At 42.3% G+C, this 25,522-nt stretch overlaps 1 protein-coding gene across 1 annotated transcript; it reads right to left on the reverse strand.

The window, feature by feature from the left end:
* Positions 1-4,955: 4,955 nt before the first annotated feature.
* Positions 4,956-24,985, reverse strand: RND3 (Rho family GTPase 3). Its single transcript, XM_008531754.2, has 5 exons — positions 24,482-24,985; positions 23,897-23,984; positions 11,793-11,902; positions 8,983-9,117; positions 4,956-6,989 (listed from the first exon to the last, which is right to left on the reverse strand). Exons 1-5 carry the CDS (start codon positions 24,629-24,631, stop codon positions 6,738-6,740), a joined length of 735 nt encoding a protein of 244 aa, XP_008529976.1. The 5' UTR covers positions 24,632-24,985; the 3' UTR covers positions 4,956-6,737.
* Between the last annotated feature and the right edge of the window lie 537 nt (positions 24,986-25,522).

A 25,522-nucleotide genomic window follows, 5' to 3' on the forward strand; every position in this document is an offset into this window, starting at 1 on the left:
TACTAATAATGTTTTATCTATTTTAATTATATTATAATAATACATCAGCTGTGCATTATAACTAAATGAAATGAACATCTTCTATAACATTTTCGCATGCTGATATTTTCCTGGGGGTAGAGATGTGTGCAGTTGGGAAAGGGGAAAATTATAGCATGGGGGTAGAGGTGGGGCTGGTACATTCCAAATGGCCACATGTACACAAATTTTTCCTGTGTAGTCTTAGGGTAATTCCAGGCCTAATAAGCTTTTTGGGGGTTGAGGCGATCCTAAGAACTCTGCTTAATCCAGAGCTTTAGAGATGGTTCAAGTCAGGCCTTACCCACCCAAAGAGCCCCTTTTGTTTTGGTAGTTCAAGTTGTTTATTAATTGATTAATTAAATCATGAATTGATGTATTAGCCTTCTACCTACCGTAGCAAGTTATGGGTATACATTGGTGAATGAAACACAGTCCCGTCCTTGTGCAGCTGAGAGTCAAGGGCATTTCAAGATAGCCTGGAGATTCTGCTGTCTAGGAAGGAGAGGACCCAGAGGTCCACAGTCACAAACTGGGGAAAAGCTCTGCACAAAGCGACCAAGAAAGTCTAGATATTTGAAGCTTTTTGATGCTGTTAAAAATACCATAAAAGTCATATTGGTTGACTGCTTTTGGCCTTCTTTCTGTAGAATATCTTTGAAAAAAGATGAATAAATGATTAGAAATGACCTCTTGGCCCAGTTGGACAATAAGTGGGTGAACGGCAGGGCCTGAGCTGGTTGGGAACTGGATAAGCAAGAAAAGTGGAAGCAGTTTCTTTTCCAGAAGTGTACAACAGCACTTAAAGAAGAGAAAACCCTTACCACACAAATCCTGATGACAGGTGCATGTGGCACTTCTCTCAGCTCTGTTATGATTAGTTAAATCGCCCTGCTGACGGTCAGTCAAATAAAAATAACCGCATTGTTTGAATCGAGACAAGTTGTCTCTGTCTGTCCCTGTTCCCTGGGACTGTGTCAGCCTCCTGTGAAGGAAAGTAACTCTTAGCTATCTCCAACACCTTGAAACAGCAATTTACTGAGGGTGCATCCTTTGGGAAACTAGGAGTAAATAAAACTTCCCCTTCTAACTGGACTCCTCAAAATAAGGAACCTGAGAATGTGGCTAATGTAGCTGATTGCCTTTCATGATCATTTATATCTGTCTTGCCTAGAAAAGAATTAGACACACTGAGTAGCTGCCCAGCAGTCAAAGTGTCAAATATTTTCTATTCTACAGTTTATTAATTTTAATGCTGCCATCTACAGTGTTCATTTTAGGTTGAAGGATTCTAGAACTATGACTGTGAAACCTCTTGTTCTAGCATAGTTCAAGGATCCTTGGATTGTGGAAGGCCTTGTTTGTCAATCATCCATGGGTCCTGCTAAGGATCAAATTGTGTCCCCCAAATTTCATATGTTAAAGCCCTAACCCCAAATGTGACTAAATTTGGAGATAGAGCTTTTAGGGAGCAATTTAGGTTAAATGAGGTCATAAGTGTGGAGTCCTAATCCAACAGAATTGATGGCCTTATAAGAAGAGGAGGAGATCTCTCTCTCTCTCCACACACAGATACTGAGGAAAGGCCATGTGAGCACACAGCGAGAAGGCGGCCATTTACAATTTACAATCCAGGAAGAGGGCTCTCACCCGGAGCCTAACGGACTGGCACCTGGATCTTGGACTTCCAGCCTGCAGAACTGTGAGAAGTAAATGTCTGTTGTTTAACCCACCCAGTCTGCAGTATTTTGTCATAACAGCCTGAGCAGACTAAGGCTTTGATTGTCCCCTTAGAAGGCTCTCACCACCCAAGAAGCAGGGCAAACATAGAAGTGAAGGCAGAGGGGAAAGGGGACAGGAGTGTGAGGAGAGTCAGGAAGGAGCTGGAATCATGGGAAGGACCAGTAGTGAGGCCGACTTGGGGAGATGAAGGCGGATGTAGCCACACTTCAGCTCGGAAAGCAGATGTATGGCCACAATGTTCAGCTTTCATACGCTTGGGGCACCATAGCCTACACATGAAGTATTTGTCTATGGCAAGGTGGTGTCTTGGTGAAGAGCATGGTATTGCACAGCCAGACTGCCCTCCCTGAGTCCTAATCTTGGCTCTTGCACGTGACCTTGAAGAAAATACCTGGCTCCTCAGCTATAAGACAGGGAACTTGATGGTGCTTAAATCACTGTGTTGGGGAATGAGTTGTTATATAAGCCATTTAGAACGGCGCCTGGCACATAATTTGTGCAATTTCAGTGTTAACTGTTACTTTGACAAAGGAGTTGACTTTGTACTGACCCAGTTTTCATTTCTCATTGTGAAATGCCTTTTCAAAGTTTGTTTGAAAATAGAGGTTTACTGTCAGTACCTCAGTGTTCATGGGAGAAAGGCACTAATGCCTCCCTTCACAAGAAATAAAATCTGAAAAAAATTACAAGGAGTGAATTGGCTTTGCCAGGCCTGCAAATTTTTGTTTTAGGGTTGGGTAGAATTTGTTCCCTGTGTTCCCGAGGGGTGTAGAGACTGAAGGCTTCAGAATTCAGTTAGTGAATACTTTGTAACAGATCTTTTAGACTCCCAGAAGATACGTATTTTCAACATTAGGTAAATAATGGGTTCTCCATTTTCATCCACAGTGATGTTATTAACACATCCAGTTTTTGTAATCTCCTGAAGATTGAATTCATTTTATAATTTTTATTTTATTTATTTCAAACTTTATTTCATTTTCACTTTTCCAATATATTCAACAACTGAAGATTTCACAAAGAGAAAGTACAAATCTATAGCAATGCCAGCACGCTTTATAATAAACAGATTGGGGATATTCAAGTCTGGATGTGAAGGAATATTTTCCCCTACAGGACTTCTAAGCAGCCACAAAAGTCTAAGGTCATTATACAAATATTACAATGATGACTGATGCTACAAGGATAACTGGCAATTGTCATTCAAATTGCTCTTCCACGATCACCATAAATGGACTCCAGCCATTAGGGTGCACTTGAAAATTTCTTTTTGCAGCGTTGTTTTATAGCATCATAAATGTGGTATAGCATATGTGGCTATTAATTGGCATGCTTGGCTACATATTGGAATGTTTACCACCAATCCAGTATCTCTGACTCAGTTAGTGTCCATGGAGGTCGCACGTGGACATGGCGCATCATGGTTTGTGACTGTCTCCCTCTACTAGATTACAAACTCCCTGGGACAGATTTTGTCTTAGTCATGACTATGTACCACCCCTAGAAAAGTGCCAGGCACATGGTAGGCACTCAATAAATATGTAGTCAATGGAAGAATGATAAAAATTAAAACTGGGAGACTTAGAACAGAATGCTGATGTCAAAAAAATCCATCAAAAAGAGGATATGCAGTTTTAAGAATTTCAGGAATCTTAGGGGATGAGGTGATTTTTTTTATTCCTTCTAATAAAAAATAACTCCTTGAGTTATTTCTAAATTTGCACTTAAGGCACATTCCCTGTAAGACTAGAATCTTGTAAGCAACTATTCCTGGAAAAGATTAATAGAAGTGAGAGAGACACAAAGTCTTACTCAGAGTTTGAAAATCACCTTTTAGTATTTAAAGAGGCATTAATCATGATCATTAATCAATAGAAAGGAATGTTCACAGAATGCTTAGAATAAATGTTTACCGAAGCAAAAAGTCAGAGGAGAAAAGGCAGGCATACATACCCAGGGCTGAAGAAAACTTTTTTTCTTTTTGGTTTAACAAATTAAAGCTGCTGGAAAAGAACAATTCACCAGTGGGAAACATTACTGTACAACCTATAAAATACTGCCAAGGTCAGCAGAACCTCAGCTATTATTTTTTTCAGTGCCAGTCATTGTTGAGAAACAAGTTTCTTGCAAGTCTGATTTAGATATTGTGCCTAGAAGTTACACAACACCAAGGATTAGGAAAGTACTTTTATTTCCTTTACTACTTGGCCGACAAGAATGAGTTACAAACATTTTTGGTAATTCTCTGTGCTTTTAAAATGTTTTTACAAGGCTATCTCATAATGTCAATGCTCCTTAATTCGTTCACTCATGCTAGATCTTTGGGTTTTCCCTTTGGTTTGCGCTTATGAGAATTATTTCCAACCCAGTAACTATACCTCAAAGATTTCTAAAGCCCTTATAAAAAAAGCCACAAGAATGTAGTTTTTATATGAAGTGACTTAGCCATGTAGAAAGAATAGCTGAGTTTTAAAGTCCCACATGGAGTATCTTTGGATATTTGCGTAAAGCTTATGTGTCAGAGTTTTAGTTAAAGACAGAACCAACTGGCTTTATGGGGACTCAGGCCTCTTGGTTCTAAGCTATTCCATGCTTATATCTTTCAGGTCACTGGGGAAGCCTATATCGTGTTGTCCTGTGTTATTTAGAGATCTTGTGCCATAAACAAGGCCATTTTTGTTTGGCTTATTTTCCCCTTTCCCCTAATTGTTACAATAGCTGGGTCCTGGATCATCTACACAATTGGCTTCTGTGAACAAGAACACGCATTGCAAGGTGGATGGGGGGGTTAGGAACTGAGACTCAGGGCCCCAGAGAGCAGGCAAGCAAATCAGGCTCACATCAGAACTAAACCTGTGACCTGAGATTGCATCACACTGTTTCACTACTAAGGAGTTCAAAGAATTTCCATATTTTCTACAAGTTAATCTTAGGCAGTATCATGGCTTTTTTTGTCTATAATCAAATCACTTAGACTAATTATGCTCCATTTTCTTCTTACGATTTGAAACCATCATGAAAACCTTTTATAAACTCAGATTTATCTTTCCCCAACAAACTTCCACTATTGGCAAGAATCAAAAAATTCCAAAGCCAACTAGCTCAGGAAATGGAAGGCCTGATTCCGTAATGATCTCTAGCAAAGAACAAAACTAAACAGCTAAATCAAGACGTAGATAATAAAAGAGAGATCATTTAGACAAAGACATGGTTACTTTTTTATTTGAAGGAAAAAAAAAGTATGTTTTAATAAATACTGCGGAAACATTGACCAAACAAACGTACAAAGTGACTTCAACATTTAAAAAAATGCAACGAAAGTTCTGCTTTATAACAGTTATAACTTATTTTCTTTTTACAATATTTAAATACAGAAAGCACTTGCCAGCTATTTTGTAATACTGCCCAAAGCATAATGCTGCATCAATCAAAGCGTATGATGTTGGTAAAAGGTCTGTATTTCGTGGGAAATGACTGGAATGGTATTTTCTTGCAGAGACAAAACAAAGTGCTTGTAAGACATAGAACTGAGTGTTGTAATTACCTTAATCTCCTCTCCTGCCACAATTTAATGGGAGCACAGCTTCAACACTTCAAAAATGAAGCTTTATCATTGGAAAGAAAGCTCGTTTTCAACAAGCGCCAGCAATAAACAGGTCAGATCTGGTTTCTTCTCTGAAAGAAGCTCTAAAAGGAACTGATCAAAAAATATCTGTAAACTATTTTAAATGCTGATTATTTTCTGTAACAACAATAATCAAGTATTGACCACGGGCCTTGGCTGAATCTGGTTTAGTGAGGTTTAGCAATCACTCTCTAGAAATGCCCTAGGATAGTGTCACAACTGACATGACATAATTTTCCTCTAAGGATTCTCTACAGCTTGGGTAATAGGGTCCTTCTCTTATCGATGCTCATTTAAAGAAAGTGAAATAAACCAACAGATCATCAGATGCTGCCAACTTCAGAGCTTCATCCCAAAATAATAGGCCTTCTGCTTTGTACTTTTGGTAACCTAATTCCAGACAGCTTTACTCACAAACTGTGCTTTCTGCTACTATTCCTTCATTCATTATCTTTTCAGGTGAAAATAGTACCTACATTTTTCCCCCCTTGGATCATTCTATGACATCAAACCAAGACACCTTTTATTTGACTTTGCATTTTTATCAACGATGGCAAAAAAATCACACACCCTCTTTTCTAAACAGCGCACAAAAATATTACATTGAGCAATTTACCACTTTTAATCACAATGATGAACAGAACCATCAGACTGAATAAAAATTGACACTTTTTTCCTACTTGATCTATTCGATCTTTGTAGTGCGGTCTGCATATCTTGCAAGACTGTAAAAGCCTTTCTTTAGAACCATCTCACTCAGCTATCTTCAGGAAGGCTCAAGATTTCAAAGCCTCACAAACTTTTCCTCTGGATTTCCCATGGGTCCTGATACAATTTCCATTTTAATGATGAGCTAGGAGGAAATTAGATCACATCCTCTAGAAAACTAAACGCTAAGGTCACAGTGCCAGTTCCCCAATGAGGACGGTACATTAATATATACTTTTTGTAAAGGAGATTAAAACATTTAAAAATTAAATCAAAGTAGAGATCCATGAATAGATTGTAACGAAGAAAACAAAAAAGCAAGCACCATTCAGAGCGTGATTTTTCTTCTTGGAGGTACTCGCATTCCTCCTCATCTACTTCAAGCCCATGTGAATCTCTCTTTTTTGGCATATTTTTCAAGTCATACTTCAGAACTCTTCAATGTATTCACTTCTCACCACTTGTTCCACATGCCGAACCTAAGGACAGGATTCCAAAAAGATGAGCATCCTTTCAAATGCCTCCTAAGCCTCCAGCAAACGTGACTTCAGCTGTGCACTTTGTTCAGACTTCACCTTTTTGTTTTGTTGTTGCTGTTTTTTTACACTAGATTTCCTTGTCCTCATTAAAGATAACGGGAGATTCACATCACAGTGCAACTCTTCGCTTTGTCCTTTCGTAAGTCCGTAGCAACTGCCGAGAGTTCTGGTCTACTGGGCATGTGTGAAATCCGCTTTGTGGCCCTCTGTGATTTGTTCCGCTTAACGTTTTTATTTGTCTTGTTTACACATGCCAAGGTGGCAACGTGAAAAATGTCTCTGACGCTATTTTCTGACTGTAAAGCTGAGCATTCAATATAAGTGGCTGCTCCGATCTGTTTGGCCATATTTGCCCCCTGAGAAGCAAAAGGAAGGATTATAACCTGCAATAAGTCTTTGGGGAAAGTTATAAAGTATCTTTTAATACCACAAAATAATAATGCGTAGCAAAACATTTCTAATATATTAACTGAATTTTCCAGGTAGTGCTGCAAAAAACCCCATTTTTAAATTTGAACTGCCCTATTTATTATTTCATAAATATTTGTGGTCAAGACCCAGTCCTAAGATGTTCAATTATCATCACTCAATAGATACTGCTTGACTTCCAGGAAGTGCTAAAGGCTGGTTTAGTGTCACTGGGTCATCAATAAACGAGGATCCTGACCATCGAACAGTTAGTATGAGGTGATTCAAAGAAGCAGGAGAGGAGCTAAGGAGGTGATTCATCCTCACTACCAACTGTGCCCAAGAGTAACCAGACACTTAGGTCTTCCAGGTCACAGCAAAGCAGAGAATTCCCCACAGAATCTTGCTATTGGAAAAAGTCAGCTGAAGGTCATGAATGCAAATGCTGCATTTCCCACACGGCTCTGAGAGGGGTGATTTGGTCCCTAGAGCCTGTTCCAGCACCCCATCAGGCACTCACTTTCTCTTTTCTTGAGTGTAAACAGCACTCAAGACTAGTCAATAGGCTGTACAAAAAATACGGGTAAGAAATAGAATTTAGAATCAATTTTGAAATGTACGTGAGAATGTCTTAGAGCCAAAACAAATGGAGGAAAGGAATAATACTCTTATGAAATCTAACTTTAGAATACACAAAATACATTATTTCTTTTTTTTTTTTTTGAGGAAGATTAGCCCTGAGCTAACTACTGCTAATCCTCCTCATCTTTTGCTGAGGAAGACTGGCCCTGAGCTAACATCTGTGCCCATCTTCCTCTACTTTATACATGGGATGCCTACCACAGCATGGCTTTTGCCAAGCGGTGCCATGTCCGCACCTGAGATCTGATCTAGTGAACCCTGGGCCGCCGAGAAGTGGAACCTGCAGACTTAACCGCTGCACCACTGAGCTGGCCCCAATAAAATATATTATTTCTAAAGGCACACCAGACAACCAGTATACACAATAAGCATGTGTGCATCAAAATGACTTATTTAAATAACCATATTTTTGTTAACTAGAAATGCAAGACAAAGAAGACTGCAGTATTTAAAATGATGAATACTAAATACAATTCTAGCTATTTCAACATGAACTCTCTTTAGAATCTGGTTCCAAGTTTTAAGAGAAAGAACTTCTGAAACCAATTCTCCTCCTTTCTAAATACCTGGGGGAAATGCCTGCAGAAATGATGAATCTCTGAAAGACGGCTTTATGGAGTGTTCCATTGCACTGGCAATGGCCTTTTTCAGTATTTTATTGTGCTGCTGAGTGTAAAATAAGACTAACTTTCTTAAAGAGTATTACTGATTTTGACCACATTCTTTCTTAAATCTATTTAACTTTAACCCAGGGGGAGTTCCAGAGATATCCAAGAGGAGCATGTTTATGTACTCAGTGATCAAATACCACGAGACTTCCCTAGGGAATGACAGAGCATCTCACTCTTTAAAAGATTTTTTCAAACTTACCTTATTTATGTACACACATATGTGAATCCTTATACAGTAAACCATTAAACAAAGATTGGAAAGCTTTTTGAGAGGGTCTAGCATCAAAACATCATCATAATTTCAGCCAAACCTTCCCTGGATCATTCTGGTGCTCAATCTGCAGTCTTATTAACATTAACCCAAGCCATGGGCTGCCAGGAAGGGGCTTAGATGCTCGCTGTGAAGGCAAAGGCCCCAAAATGCCAAGCCCTGCTATCTGTGTTTACAGATGGTCACAATTTGGACAAATGGGACTCATTCTGCATCTTAGTAAAAGGTCTTGTACTTGGAGGTGACCATTGATTGCGTCTAGAAAAGTGGCTTCTTTTTATTTTATTTATTATGAGTGATGTTCCATTTCTGTCACTCTTTTTAAAATCCATATTTGCACACTGACAGCATACATACCTGGTCATATGACACTGGTGTCTGCCTGTGATTTGAGAGCTCTACTAATGTACTGACATCTGTTCGAAGGTCAGATTTGCAGCCAACCAAGAGCATTTTAGTGTTGGGACAAAACTCCTGGATCTCACCTTTCCACTATGGGGAGAAAAAAAGATGAGAAATTAACAAAGCACTGGCATCCATATAATAGAAGACAATTCCTCCACTGGCAGACATGGGAAATGGGACCCAAAAAGGACATTTAAAAGAAGTGTCACTTCAGATGAAGAAGTAACTTGCACTTATCTTCTAATTAGATATTGCTTTACTACTTTTTAAAGAGGATCCATTAGGGAACCCTTATGTATATTATTATCTATTTTCCCTCTCTATGACTCATTATCTGTCTCTACTGCAATAGACTTGTTGGGTGTTGTCAGAAGGTGGCTTCAACAATTTCTTAATTATTGAGGTATCTCTGAAAGGTAAAAGTGCCTCAAGAATAATTACATATCCTAATAAGTGATGACCTCCTCGGTATGTTGAGCTGGCACTTTGGCTCATATGCCCTTGAGTTAGTTTTAAGTTACATAAGTTGTTAAATATTTCAGTTTAGTCCCACTTGGTTAGTTGGTTCATGATGGAACAAGAATTATCAGAACCTCCAGAAATGTCTGGCAGGGAATACCAACTGTCCTCTTAAAGAGCAAACGGACGACTTTTTGTGGTTTCATTTCCTCAAGCTTGAGATCACCACCAGCAGGATGGGAGTCGGGAGTTCAGAGTGTTCACAGGAGAGCTCTAGCTCCTGGGGAGGTGGGGCTAGAGGGCTGAGGTCAGCGATCAGGAATCAGTGCCTGATTCTCCCCGCCTGCTCAAGTATATATTAAGTGCTCTACTAAGTATTGTGGTGGTTACAAAGATGATTAAGACAGAGCTGTGCCTTCCAGAAAGCAATTCACAGAAGATTGGGGGGGATGAAGTCCTGTATATAATACTACATAAGAAGGACATCCTGCAGGAGTAATTTAAAAGACCACCAGGGGAGACACCTCCAGATCTAGAGGTATAGACTGTCGGCAATGAAAACTCTAGTTCAAAGCATACGAGTGGATTGAAGGGAGTAACACACTTTCCCTAAGAGGTTAATCTATCCACCAACTCCTTCCTTCTTTCCTTCCTTCCTTCCTCCCTCCCCGCCTCCCTTCCAGAATCATTTAGAGGCATCCACCATGTGCTAGATGGCACTGGAGTAAGAACTGACAGGTGAATTGAAAAAAAGAATAAGATCGATCCTGCTTTAAGTCACTCTAACCTGTCTGATATTCAAGGACTTAAAGGATTCAATTAATCAAGACAAATCATAGCACGGGTTAGCATGAGCCTTAAACCTCACATGAATGTAAAACACACTCATTAATATCTCTAAGGCCAAAGTCATTATTTATTTGGTCTTAGAAGATAAAAGCAAAATAAAACAGAAGCAAGGTTTTCATCATAAATTATGCATAACTTGATACTACATCAAGTAAAAACTCCAGTAAATAAGCAATCTCTTTCATCTACAGACAAGCACTAGACATGTTGTTAAGTTGTTCTTCAGCTGTGTAATGCCTTTGGCCTCCCTCTGCAGTCTAGCAATTGTTTACAAGTGTTGAAGAGAGGAAAGGCGTATTCTGCCTGAATCTGACAAATAGTAGCATTACTTGTGTTAGATACACATTACTCAAAATTGCAAGGAGTTAAAAAGTGAAAGAGTCTTTGATCTTTTAAGAAATTCCTATTTCTTTGAACTGTGTTTGTCATGTTTAATAAAGAGACAGAAGATGATTCATCTTCAAATTCTAATTTCATAATGACACGTAAGACAAGCAGTAAAATACAGAGGGAAATATAACTAATAAACACTCACAAAACACAAAGATACTGCCTTGCTCTCACCACATGCTCTGTCTAAGCCTTAGCGCACAGAGAAGAGGGGCGTAGTCTAGAGAAGTGTCTGATTCTGAAACCGCATATACCAGGACTGAGAAAATAGCTAGTCGCTAATACATGCTGATCCATGAACTGCCATTTCTCAGAGGTCAAGTCCTAGGTGGGTGGAGGCCAAGGAATGCCTCTCCCTCCCACTGGGCTCCCCAGGACCTGTGACCCACTCTGCCACCGGTTCGCTCCTTCCTCACCTTCCCTTGGCTCCATCCACTTCCTCAGCTCCCTTCTCTACCTAGAGAGCCACACTTACCTTTGCTTCCAGAAACCATGTATGTGTTACACCTATAACATGTTTACCACTACTGTTTTCATTAGTACCTGACAGTTACCTGATCACAATTCACTCCTATTTCTCCTCTCTCAGTTCTAGTTCTGTTTCTAATAAATAACATCATCAATGAAACACAGCTTCTTTATTAAGACAACCATTGTTGCAATCATTTCAATATCTGAATTGAGGTCAAATGTAAACTGGTAAACTAAGGTGTGACCTATAGGGTCAATGAAGGAACGAAGGAAGGGAAAGGGAAGACATGCTAGACAGTAACCAAAGATAATTATTTTTAGCTGCACCATTTCCACCCAAAGGGTAAACACAGAGGCTCTTAAAGGGTATTTTGTTTCTTAAAAAGAAATAAAATTTTATGCAAGCTGATCAACAAAACGTGTGATGCATGTGTGTGGAAACTCTGCTCTGGTGTGACAGTGCCCTTTTCAGTTTTAATTACAAAATATACAGCAGGGTATTAACTAGAGTGTTCGGGCTCCCCAGCCAACCAGAGGTTTCTATTTTACGCATGGGCCAGTCCTGAACTGTGTCATTGCTCCCCAGCACTTGCCTTTTTTAGGACGCTGTCCAGAGTCTCTGGTCGACTGATGTCAAAGCAAATCAGCACGGCGTCTGAATCTGGGTAAGAGAGAGGTCGGACGTTGTCATAGTAAGGAGAACCTGAGAGCAAACAAAGAAGCACAGTTTTCAGATGAAAATCCCCTTTGTCTGTCATGCATTAACTCTGCCCTTTTGAGTTAAATCCCTTGAATGTCATATCGAGGCCCCACTCCCCCCTCCTCTAATTCTTGGAAAAGAATGCAAACAAACAAAAGCCAAGTAGCATTATATTCCTTTCTACCAGAAGACAAATGAAGCCTCACTTGTATCTGACTTAAATTCAACGGGGAGGAGCCGGGATCTTGAGTTGACATCTGCACAGTTCAAGAGTAGAGCCCCAAGTCACCTAGCTCAAGTGTGGAGTCATCTGGAGCCAGACGGCCTGGAGTGCAAACCCACCTCTACCACTGAAAGAGGAGACAGGGTCGCTTCTGGACGCTGCCCCTCTGATTCTTCGCTCATTAAATGAAGATTAACGGACCTACCTGGGAATAAATAAACCCGGACAGGGTCTGGCATTTAGTAAGGGATCAACAAGTATTAACTACAGTTATGGTTGTGTTGTTGCTATTAAATGCTGAGTGGTAGCAAGCACCATAAATGGAGCTACTTCTTGAGAAAGAGACCAAAATCAAGATCTATCTGGGAGGAGAAGGGGGTGAGTGGAGGAGGGGGGAAAGGGTAGGTTCAGGTCTGCAAAGAGAACCCGAGCAAAGCACATCAGCACCGCCCTATCTCAAAATTACAAGTTTAGATAAGCCACTGACCTTTGAGCTTGCTTACTTAAACTTATCCCCAAACCCTACATGGACTCTCTTCCTGTTACAAACAAGGAATGTAATAAATGCCATATTGGATCACGTCACTTTTTTACACAGTTCCATCTCGGAGAGTGACACGAAGGCATGATCCAAGCATCTTAGCCTGAGTTGAATCCAGGGTACCCTAAAGGTTCAAGTTACCAGTCAATTAATTTAACCATGGAACCCTCTAGTCGTTTCAGAAATTTTGTCTATTCCTTTAAGAATCCCAAAGGATGGGCGATTACATGAGGCCAATTATTATAAAACGGTGTGACTATAAAATTAAATACAGCTTGCCAATGCTATTTTTTTAAATCATTTTCAGCATATTGACATTTCACAAGCATAACATGGGAAATATATATGTGATGCCAGAGTGGAGAAAGAAAATCTAAACCACCAAAGTCTCTTTGAAACTCAATTTCATTTTGACATCACCTTCCATTTCTAGCAGAAGAACATGACATGTTTTCCCCTGATAAATCAAAACCTCAAGAGTCAAAGTCAAGAGGAGAGAAAGACTAAAGAAGCTTTTAAAATAATCTTTTACATTTCTATCAAAACAAGATTTTTCAGGAGGCTGCTCTGGAGATCTAGAAGTTTCTGCAGTTAGGGTGCACCCTCCTCTATTCACAGTATATTCTGGGACCCTGGCATTCACTATGGAACCCCAGGAACATTGTGGCCTTTCCGCTAGCTGCTTTAGGGATGCAGACTGACATCTTCAAGCCAGGTGTGTTTACCAAGCAAGGAAGAAGGGAAAGTTCTAGAATCAGGAAGAAAAGTGTGAATAAGTAGAGACAATCTAAGCCAGAATTTTCACGAACTGTGGCAGCTGCCTTACCCACATCTGGAATCAGGATTCTGATGTAGCAGGGATTGACAACTGAAAGATATTTTCCAAAAGCTTAAAGGATTTAGAGTTTAAAAAAAATCAAGTCGTTTTAAATATTAAAGCATATTGGAACACGGCTGTCTCTGAAAATGACAAGCTACAGCTGTTGCCTTTCCAGCCACTCAAAGAAATCTGAAGTTAAGAGAATAATTCACAAATAGTTCACTAATTTAAACATTTTTGAGAGGTATCAGAAATGAGATGGCTTATCACTATTTGTGGATATACCGGTATTTCCGTATTTGTTCTGTGAAGTTCAGACTGTCTCGGTTGCAACCTCTCATTTCCGTGTCCAAAGTCTAACTTTGACACAGTTCCTGCTGTAAACATTGGGAAATCTTTCCAAACATGGAGTCAGAAAATTCCAGATCATAGGGTGGAAACCAAATAGCAGACACATACACAAGGGGTTCCTCTGCTCTTCCAAGTTAGCAGAGTTGGCCTGACCCCAAATTCATAAAAATGTAATTCTCAGAAACCTATCTGGCTTCAAGAGATCCCCTTTCTTGGAAACCACTCACAATAGGAAACACAACTTGGTGTAGATACTTTCTGGTTTCGATGAGACCTGCACATCTGAGGACTGGCATCTCCAGGTGCCTTATTCCTTCAGGCCATGACCTTTGACTAGAAAGATGAGTACTCACTGCTAATCTCAGATCTAAGACTATTATGTAACAATGGAGCCCATCTTTTCCAAATTACAAAATTTAGGAAACACAGTTGGAGAATTACAAAGGTGCCAAAACAGAGTAATTAAAACTGAGACTACCGGGAAAATCCACAGGAATGCTTTCAACATTTAGGTTGCCAGGTAGCTGCAGAGAATGCCCCTCCCTCTCTTTGAAGACTGGATCTCCTTCCTCCATGCAATTTATGGCCACAAAGGGGATCTGGCTTTGCCTTCAGCCCTCTGTCCTGGCTGGAGACTCCTGCTTCCTAGAGTCAAGTGAGCCGCCTCCTGTGCCTAGGGCATGTACCCAGACACCTGTGGAATCTAGACACCGGCCTGACTTTAAAATGAAACAAAGTTTGCAACTTAAGCCAAATACCTATGGAAGTTTGTTTCTGCTTTTGTTTTCATTTGGTTTAATATTTGGAATGAAAATACATATGTATGTAAAGGTTCATGAGAAATATACCACCTCGCTGTTGAGGTAGAGAGGTAATTTTTAAGAGCTTTAACAAGATCTAATTAGGACAGACACTTTGATCCTGTCCTATAACTTTTGTTAATGAATAGCGCTTTGAGATCCACAAGACTGTCCAAAGGTAGTAATAAAACCGATCTCCACATTTATTAGTTATAAGCATAACTTTTCTAACCACTAACAAGAGTAATTTGTCATAAAAAATAAGACCATTTATTCATTATAATTTTTGATATGGAAAGGTTAAAATTTCTTTTGATAGGAAAATCTATTGTCTCTATGTTTTCATGTAAACAAAACTGAGGTGAAATTATGAAAGTACTGTCCCACTAGGAGAAATCTAACAATTTATAGCTAAGCAGGATCTTCAGGGAGGGAAAGTCCTGGGTAGTTTGACAGTGTTTACTCTGCATTTAAGCACTTTGAATTCTTCCCTGTGAAGCCCAAGCTCTTGCATGAAGGAAGTGAGGCAGGCCAAGCTGCGGAGTGCACGGGGTAATTGCAGGCATGAGTGGGACAAGCCACCAGCCAAAAAGTGCAGAGGAATTCCAGGAATGGCCCTGTGAAGTAAGAAGCAACACGGGGAGGCAGAAGTGACATCAAAGCAAGGAGCCGAAAGTAAGCTGAGGACGCAGGGACAACACCCGCCACTGACGCCCACATCCCTCCAGAAAAGTCTGAAAACATTCTGTTAAGTCAAAACCAAAAAATTAACTTTTATAGATATTTTAAAAGATGCACATGAAAAAAGAAAAGCTTTGACAGTAACTGTAGAAGTAAATACAATACAGAGGGCAGAATACTTTTTATTATTTAGGAGAGTATTGAACTTGAACTGCAGTACATAGTAGATACTGACGTACATATAGTATGTGGTCTAGCACCCAGGAATGCCCTGGAGTTAAATTCAGTTAGTCTAGGCACTCAGCTTTGCTTGTCAAATAAAACGTTCTCAGCATGTAGAACAGGCTTCATGCATATGGAAATTCTCAGAGGCAGCATTCCTCTTCCACTAGTATATGAAACTTTACACAGCCTTATTCCAAAGTCCTTTTTAATTAACCTATCAGAGCATCAAAGGGAAAACTTCAGCAAACTCCATGTTGTAAAGAAACAACTACATTACATATGCAAAATGTGTGCCAAGAGAAATAAAAATACACTTAGAGAGCTTTGCTCTGTGTAGACTGCAAAAAGTGCACATTTGGGGTTCTGAGTTCCTCATGTTTGGCAAACGTCAGCAGAGTTCTAAGAGGCTTTTGAAACTTCTGTTCTACCCATCTTTGTCTTCAAGATCATTAATTCTGGGTGAGAGCAATATTTCCAGCCCAAGAATAGTCACAAAGCGCCTCACCCAGAAACTAATTCTGCAGACACATACCTGCCTGCTTAAGTCATCCTTTCGCAAAGATAGAACACACCATATATGTACATAATTAAATGTATATGTAAGATTCATGCCCAAAAGGAAACTTTATGGAACCTTCCACAAACCAGTTCAAACACTGTGAGGCTTTATAGGAGCTTGAGAACTGAAAACTCTTCCAGTTGAATACTTCAGAAATATAACTTCTTTGATTTGAACCTTAAAATGAAAAACTTTCCTTTCCCCCATAAGAAATTCCTATCAAAAACAATAAAATTAGGAATACTGCATATTTTTAACAGAGAAAACATATTAACTTTTGGTATTTTTAGTGATCAAGAGAACATCTGTACCAAATAGTAGCTAACATGTGATACTGTATGATCTGTCCAATTATTACGAGATTCCATTTCCTCTTGCCATCTCTACTCAGAGTGAAAGCTTTGAATTAGCAGTAATCTCAAGAATGTGAATCAAGTCCTGGCAGAACTCTCGTGTTTGGCTCAGTATAAGGCTCTACTGAACTCCTTTTCCCAGCGGCCTACACTACACACACAATGCCCGCCAATATGTCACAAACCTTTCCAGGAAGGATATTGTGTTTCTCCCTTGGGTTCAGATTAATGGGCATTATGAGGATTTTATGAAAACTTGGGGGCATTTCTGTGTTGCCATAAAAATGGAATCAATATTTTCAATTTCTGGGGGCAATGCAGATACAAAGCTGGACAGAAAGTCAAAGAAGTAGAAATAAGATACATCTGTTGCCAATCTTCCTCTTTTTGCTTAAGGAAGATTATGGATGCACTAACATCCATGCCAATCTTCCTCTATTTTGTATGTGGGATGCCGCCACAGCATGGCTCAATGAGTAGTGCGTAGGTCTGTGCCTGGGATCCGAACCTGTGAACACCTGGGCCACCAAAGTGGAGCACACGAACCCAGCCACTACACCACTAAGCCAACCCCCAAGATTGCTATTTTTGAGCTTTAAATAAAGCTGTAGGCTTAAACTCCTAATCTTATGGAGATATTTTAAAAATATAAGAAAATATTTCAAAGAAGAACCATGATAAGCCACAGAGCTTTAAGGATATGAGTAGATGCATATAATTTTTTTTAAATGATATTATCATTCAGTACTAGGTTGAAGATTTTGTGTTTTACGTAACACTTAAGAGTCATATTCCTTGAACTAGGGTCCCATGAGTGAATTCACCTTGCCACATACTATGTCACCAGGCTCATTTTCCAAAACCAATGAGCACAACCCCTGGTTAAACTTCTGAGGCAGCTTACATTCCATGTCAATGAAACTTCTGTTTTGTCCAGGGAGTCTCTGAGTAAAGTTGACAATATATAGTGACTGAGAAGACATTTAAAGGGCATCAGACAATGGCTGAGGCACAACTAATTCATTTGGCACAGCCTACCAGGCACCATGAGCTAACTGGAAAAACTACTGGTCCTTGGTGTCATATCTACATGCAAAAGAACTAGGTGAATGAGGAAACATCTGGTTGTTTCAGGTGGCATCAGAATGACCAATCTGGACGCCTGAGTGAAATGTGCAACTTAGCAAGAAACCGGATTGGAAAAAGCTCACCACTGAATAGGGTTTAAATTTAAAAAAAGAAAAGAAAAAGGAGACAGATATAGAGTTAGAAAAGGAATTTATCCGTTTGTTTTTTTAAAGATTTTATTTTTCCTTTTTCTCCCAAAACCCCCGGTACATAGTTGTGTATTTTTACTTGTGGGTCCTTCTAGTGGCATGTGGGACGCCACCTCAACATGTCTTGATGAGTGGTGGCATGTCTGCACCCTGGATCCGAACTAGAGAAACCCAGGGCCCCTGAAGAGGAGCACGCGAACTTAACCACTCGGCCACAGGGCCAGCCCAATACCTTTGTTTTTTGATCCATAGTTTAAATGGAAATTGTTGCATAGTGGACAAATCTCCAAACGTAGTTTTACCATTATTGGAAATCACCAGAGTCATCTGTTTTGCCTTAATTCACATATCTTACAGAGTTCAGGGTGAAAATTCAAGAGTCGAACCTGGTTTTGAAGCTCTAAGTGCCTAGGATCATTACTCACCTTATGATCTAACCAGTTTTTTACAATTTTGCCCTTGATACTCACATCACAAGCACCCGTGATTCTCTGGCTTCTGTGTAAGTTCCTGCCCTCTTCCTTTCTCTAAGAAGGTTAATTTAAACTAGAATTCTTCAACTTTCAGAATCTTGTTTTCCCTGATAGCCATTACATGTAAGCCTGTTTCCAAGTGGGAGGGATGTGAAAGACTCCTTAAGAACTGAGTCAACTTCTAGAGATAAGGAAGGAATTGTGGCAGCCTTCGGTGAGCAATGAGTCACAAGTCAGCGGATTTGGGCTGGCCCTGTGGCTTTCACCAATTCTTTGGATCCTCTGGCTGCTAGGTGAATCCAGCGTTAGAACTCCAGGCTCACTCTCCTATAAACAAGAACTGGTACCGAAGACCAGGTTGTGAGTATCCGGAAGGCGGGAGCTGCTCTGTCCCCTTTGTACCATTCCCTCCCTGCCCCACAGCATCTAGCAGCGTTCCTGCACACAGAATGCCCTAAAACAACGTTTGCTGGTTTTATAACCATTTCTATGCGTCTCGCCTTGATATGTTAATTTACATGTTACACCACAAAAAAGGACCAGTGATCTCTTTTGAAGCTGCTTTTCTGGATTAATTATATACTAATCTCCAACACTGCTGAAACATTTCCATCCTTGGCAAGAAATATTTCAATAGAGTGTCTGTCATGGAGCCCATTCTTCAAACTTGATGTATAAGCTACAAATATAACAATACAGGCAGATTACGTTGGTAGAGGAGTTTGTCCTCAAAGCCAGGCCCTGAGGAATTAAGATTTTTCCTTTCCTTCCTTTTCCTTTAAGTATAAAATTTAAATAATACTACATTCTCTGTTAATAATGCTAAAAACTAATACAGGAAGCGCTAACTTGAGCACTCATAGCCTAAAAGAAGCTTGTATCATGACAAGATTCAAAAAAATGTTCAGGAGGCAAGAGCACAGTTATTGTGGGGGACTTTTAGCAGCTGAATTGAGTACTTTAAAATTAATAATGTACCTTAAATAGCATGTGCATTAACTTGCTTTGGTTAAAGGCTGTCATGAATGATTCTGAGTCCCGAAATCACGTGCTGAAATTACACCGCAATCAAATCACTCAGGAAAGATACGGTGAGCCTTAAAAGACTACGTTTCTATTATTAGCACGCATTTGGCTTCACGCTACAAATTGCTCTACGCTTGGCAAACGTGGCAGATTCTGAAGCACAAGATATTAGAACTACTCTGTTCTCACTTATCACTTCAAAATGTTGAAACCATTACCTTTTGTTTTGCGGAAACTCACTGTGTGAATTTGAAAATTATTAGGAGCATTTCTGCAACTATGAATAAAAACGCTCATCTTACCAATGAAAAGGGGATATTTCTCATTAAAATCAAGAAATGATGGATCTGTATCCAAGAACTACCTTTAAACATCCCTCCCCTGAGAGGATTCAGGGTGGTGTTATCTAAAAGCAGGGTGTGTTTACTTTTAGGGGGCTGGAATAACCTTCGGCAGCCATAAGAAATCAACTGGCAAAGCGCTGTTTGTGGTTGCTTTAATGAGCGTGCGCCCTGGGGGTGGGACGGAGGACCCGTTTCCTACGTGAGGAGGATCTGGAGGATCTGTCAGCCCGAGGGATGCCTGACAAGGAAAATACATTGCAACCAGGTGGATCCGGGCACTTGGGTTCAAGAACCTGACAAAATTGGCTCATCAGAGGTTGAATGTGAGCTCTGCTAAGTGGGGAGAGCTTCTCATCATACTTTAATTAACCCTGCATCGGAAGCCTAACAGAGGGTCTGCAGAGAGGAGGTGCAGAAAGAAAGAAGGGATGGAGAGAGAGAGAAAAAGGAAGGAACTACAAAGTTATCGTGCTTCAAAATTGGGGGAAAGAGAGCCAGCCCTGATTGCCTAGCGGTTAAGGTTAAAGTTTGGCATGTTCTGCTTCAGTGGCTTGAGTCCCCTTCCTGGGTGTGGAACCGCAACACTCATCTGTCAGTAGCCATGCTGTGGCAGCGGCTCATATAGAAGAACCAGAAGGACTCACATTCATACACAACTATGTACTGGGGCTTCAGGGGGAAGAAAAAAGGAGGAAGACTGGCAACAGATGTTAACGAAGGGTGAATCCTCCCCCTCAAAAAAAAAAAAAGGGGGGTAATGAATTATCTTCTTTTCTCTTCGTGCAAAGAGGCCCCACATATTCAACGTCAAATAAATGTTCTTTCTTATCGCCAAATTGGCAGAGTTTTGCCTATGCATAATTGAATGACTGCTGGCGGAAAAAGGAGACCCCTTATGAGAAGCCATCCAAGTACAGAAGCCAGACAACAGAACAACCGCTTCTGTCTCCCAAATGTGTGCCCCTCTGCTAAGAGGCTAACAGGCCGTGAATGCCATTCAAAGGACAAAGTTCATGCCATCTCTCTCCCTATGTAAGAAAAGTTAGGCACGACTAATTTTTCCTGTATCAGTCTCTAACTTTCACAAAGTTCTAGAAGGGAAAAAAAAAAATCTGACATTTAGGACTTTACAGACTTGGCTTGGATCTGCCCTGCAGAGTTAGACTGATAGCAATTGGAAAAAATAAATATATCCAGAGACATCAGGCATATGCAATTATTTTCACAACCTGAACTAAACAAATGTCTTGGTGGGCAAAGAAAATGTCAAACATTTGTCAAGAAATAATCCTATTCAGAAATTTGCCACGAAAAGCTTGAGAGGAAATGGAAAAACGTTAAAGGTACTTGAAATGATTAGATGTATTTTCCCCAAGAAGGACAAACCATTTTTGGTAGAAACAGTCTGTTCTTAGAATGTAAACAGTGTTTGGTGACCGTGTTTAATTAACTAACATTTCACCTTCCAAACAACATTATGGGATTCTAAATAATTCCCTTATGCCTTTTTTTCCATTTGTATAAACCTAAATTCGAACTAAGATTTCATTACCGGATAATCTTGCAGTGTGATATTTTCTTAACCACAGTTTTTTCAAACCTTTATATTTTCATTAAACATGCATAGGTTTGTTTCATTACATAAAAATACAGGTGATTATTTCACCACAGACTTCATTTCAGGTGATTATCCTTAATTTGATGAAGAGCAATGTTTTATAAAGTTGCCATTCTTTGTACACAGGTAGTAAGTGATAGGGACTCATCTCCTTGGAAACTATGCATGATTATTCAATTGTTCATTCAACAGATTTTATTGGATGACTACTGTGTTCAATGCAGGATGCTCTGTGTGCAAAGACTACAAACCTTAGAATTTGGATTAAATACTTGAAAATATCTGAAGTGATATTTATCTGCACACATGAAGCATAACCACCAACTATAAACTATCCACGTTTTCTTTATTTTCTAGCCTTTGAAAAACAATGTGCCTTTTCTCTCCTAAAGAAAGTCAGTTTAGCCCTTTGGGTGCCTGATCTAAAATCTCTGTCGGTGGTTCTGTGACTCTTGAAGTTTGAGACAAGGGGATGTAAACGCCAGCGTTCCTATAAGCCCACCCATGTCCCCCTCCCGACCCTAATCAGTCTCCTGCCTAACTCCACCAGGAACCAGCGGCTCTGTTCAGACCTGGCTTGCTTTGTAGGTGGTGAAATCTCCACCGAGGGATGCCAGATGCACTGGGACTAAGACCTGAAGCCAACCAACATGGGAAACAAAAAAGACTTGCCCGTCTGGTTACTAAAGCCAAGAAGTGCACAGCTGGGAGAGATCCTGCACATTATCTAGCTTTATACTTTCTTTTTTCAGACGATGAAATGAGCCTCAGGGAGGTAGGGGATTTACACACAGAAATCCGTGGTAACCAGTAGCTAAGATCTAAACACAGCTTTGTATCAACGCCTGGATCCGACTCACAGACCCCAGAGCTAAATAATTCCTATCCCGCATTAGGTTCAAACACAGGGCTGGCGGAGGAGGGGGCAAGTACCGGTGCTAATTATTGGTACCATACCAGCTGTCCTGCCCACTAGGCATAACAAATACCATGCTATGCCTGGGAATTAAAGCCCATTAAGTATTAGGCTGTGTAACAATTCTGATGATAGGAGCTACTGAAATAAGAAAACACTAGAATTCCGTCTATCAACACGTTCCCTCTAGCTGCGAGACTGTGTGCAATCTCCAAAACAAAACACCGTGAGGTCCTGGTTCTGCTGCCCTTGGCGAGTCTGGAGGAAGAGCCTGACTCTCCAGGGGGAAACAAATCGGTGCTTTTCACTGCAGCACTCGGAGCATCTGGCACCGACCATGAGAGGCGCTCGTGCGAGACTTCTCGCTTGCCTTTGTGCGGAGACCGCCTCTGGCGACCCTGTCCGTTTGCTCCCTTGCTCGAGCTCTCTAATCTTCGGCGTCCCCCAGGGGCTCCAGAGGTTAAAAACTAGGGTTGTGGGAAGCTCGCAGAGCCCCGAAGCACCTCCACGAGGTCACCCCCACCTGAGCGCAGCTCCACCTCGGGGCCTCCCGGCCTGACAGCAAAACCTGCGTGTTGGCACTTGCGCGCTCCCCCTCGCTAGTTTCACCCAGGGTTTGCTCGGCTCACCCGCAGCAGCCCAGCTGCCTGCTAAACTCCCAGACCTAAGCGCAGGAGCCTTCACCCGGCCTTCCCGGTGGCTCCTCCTCCTTCTGGGGCGGCATCCGTCTTGGACACGGCTCTCCTGTGCCGCAGGGCACCTCAGGCAGGGGCGGCGGACTCCTGGGTCCCAGCCCCCGCGCCCCCGCGCTTGACCCTGCCCGAACCCCTAATAGCCGCGCACTGGAAGCCTTCCCCCTCGCGGGCCACCCGGCCCACCCTAGCACCGTGTGCCTGGTAGGTGGGTGGGCGCGTGGGAAGGCGATAACCCGGCCTTGAACCCCGGACCCTTGAAAATAATTCACAACGGCGCCAATAATTCAACTGGACGGGAAGGTCAAAGGCGAACAGTGCAGCCCTCGACCTTGTAGGCTGGCGGAGGGTGATGCAATAGGGGTCAGGAGGGAATGGCATGGACTAGGGTGTGGAGCGGGGGGTGACGGCGTGATCACTGGGCGGGCGGGGGTGGGGGTGGGGGTCTCCGACCTGCACGTCGGCACTGAGGGGCAGCGGAGGGCCGGCTGCATGGACAGGAGGCCTGGCGACCGCCCAGCCCCGCGCAGCCCGCGCAGCCTGCGCATTCCTGGCTGCAGGCGTCACGCGCGCCGCGGCCGCCTGTGCTCACGTTACTCTCCCCCCAAGCGCGGAATCCGCACGTAATTGCGTCGCTTCAGGGATTTTCTCCCACCTCCCACCACCGCCGCGCTTTCCGCCTCCCAGACAATCAGCAGGTTAGATCCTGGAGGGAAGCCCGCCGCGAGCCAGATGGTTCTGAGGCGGCGCACGCAACGCCCCCAACAAGGGGCCACCTTCGCCGCCCCGAGACGACTCGGGCACAGCCTTGCGAGCAAGCCGCTCCTACGCCACCCGGCTACAAGCGTTTCACACCGCGGGGTCACCCTACGGGCACACAGCTGCCATCCCCCCGACTCAGTGTTGTCCCCCACCCCCACCCAGAAGGGACCGCGGGAATCCCTCGGAAGAGGCAAAGTTAAGGGAGGGGCGCAGAGCGCGGGTGGCACGCTGGACGGTGCGGGGAGCCTGCCAGGCGCGGGGACTGGAGACTCGCCGCGCACCCCCGAGCGGCTGGAAACCCGCCCTAAGCGCCACGCGGTCCGGTGACTCTCTTACCCGAAGTGTCCCACAGGCTCAACTCTATTCTTTGTGTGTCGATTTCAAAACTGGCCGTGTAATTCTCAAACACTGTAGGGACGTAATTCTGGACAAATAAAATGGACAGAGGAAGGAAAGAGGGCAAAGAGGTTATCTTAAATGCACGACACAAGCAGAACACCCTCTTGAAAATCGTCTCCCCACTCCCCAATGGAAAAAAACCCAACAAAACCCCCCAAATCCGCACACACCAGATCCCACACTAAACACGCGGACCCTTTCCGAAACCCCAGACTCCCCACTCGCCCCACCCGGCTCTCCAAGACACGAGAATCCAAATCTCCCAACCCCAGGTTCTGCACACATGACCGAACAAGTTTCAGAAGCTAACAGCAGAATGTGCAGGCGCGTCCCAACCCCTATACGCTTCCAGCCCACTTTCCCTTTCCGACAGTCTAATCAGGGAGAAAGTAGCAAGGGCTGAGAAAGACGACTTAAAAAAGAAAAACGGGTGAAGAGGGCAAAGCAGGAGGAAACCCACCTAGAGACGGGGGAATCCCGCAGGCCGCCCCCCTCCCTGAAGCCCCGGCCGGCCACACTTACCTCGGGGAAGCAGTCTTTGGCGAAGACGTGCAGCAGCGCAGTTTTCCCACATTGACTGTCTCCCACCACTACTATCTTGCATTTCACGTTCTGATTAGGATCCATGATAGATTTACTGGATAATTTCTGGCTGGCTCTTCTCTCCTTCATTGATGTTGCCTTATTTTCTCTTGAAATAGGAATTTTCTCTTAAGAGGAAAAAATATATATATTTCTCTCTCTATAAAAAGCAGATATAAAAATAAATCGCAAGGCTGGTGGGAACCCCTGAAGCGCAGCGCAATCGAGAGCTACAGGAGCAGGCTCGTTACTCTCCTCCAACAAGTTTTATGCCTGACTCCACACCGCGCTTCCCAAGTCCAATTCCGATCCGACTGCTTTGTTTCACGCTCTCTGCGCGGCTTTATACGCCCGGCCTTCCAATCCTCTTCTTTCTCAATGAGAGAAGGAAACTGATCCGCCTCCTCCCCTTTTATGGAGCCTGGGAGCGAGCGCTGTCTCGTTGTTTGCGGTATATGTAAACAGTGCGCCCTCTAGGGTGACCGTGCGGGATCTACTTCCAGATCAAGGCCCTGCGACAACTTGGAGACCTCAACGACGCTTTGCTGATGGATGGGACTGTGTAAGTCCAGGAGGAGGTGGGAACTGAATGTCTGTGCATATTGATTTTCACTAGAATTCCTCTAAAAACGTTTTAATAGGGGCTGATCTACAGAAGCCTCATGAACATTTGTAAAAGTCCAAGTTAAAACATAGTTATAAAACATAGGAAGCAAATCGTAGGTGGGGAAGGGTTAAGTGGTTGTATTTTTCAGGGAAATGGTTTGCATCAGGTATATAGGCCATGGAACAATAGCTCAGCCAGGTTGTTTCAGGTGCAGGAACTCGCTTGTCTGGGTCACAGCAATAGACTAGCTTCTGAAATCTGTCAGTTTCAGCCAATCACCAGGAGGCAGAAAGGTTTTGAGGAGTAGGTAGGGGAGACGGGAGTGGAAAGAGAGAAAAGTGGAAGATGCTCACAACTGCATGACAAAGTCATTG

The sequence above is a fragment of the Equus przewalskii genome, chromosome 17 (assembly GCF_037783145.1).
Source record: "Equus przewalskii isolate Varuska chromosome 17, EquPr2, whole genome shotgun sequence".
NCBI lineage: Eukaryota > Metazoa > Chordata > Mammalia > Perissodactyla > Equidae > Equus > Equus przewalskii.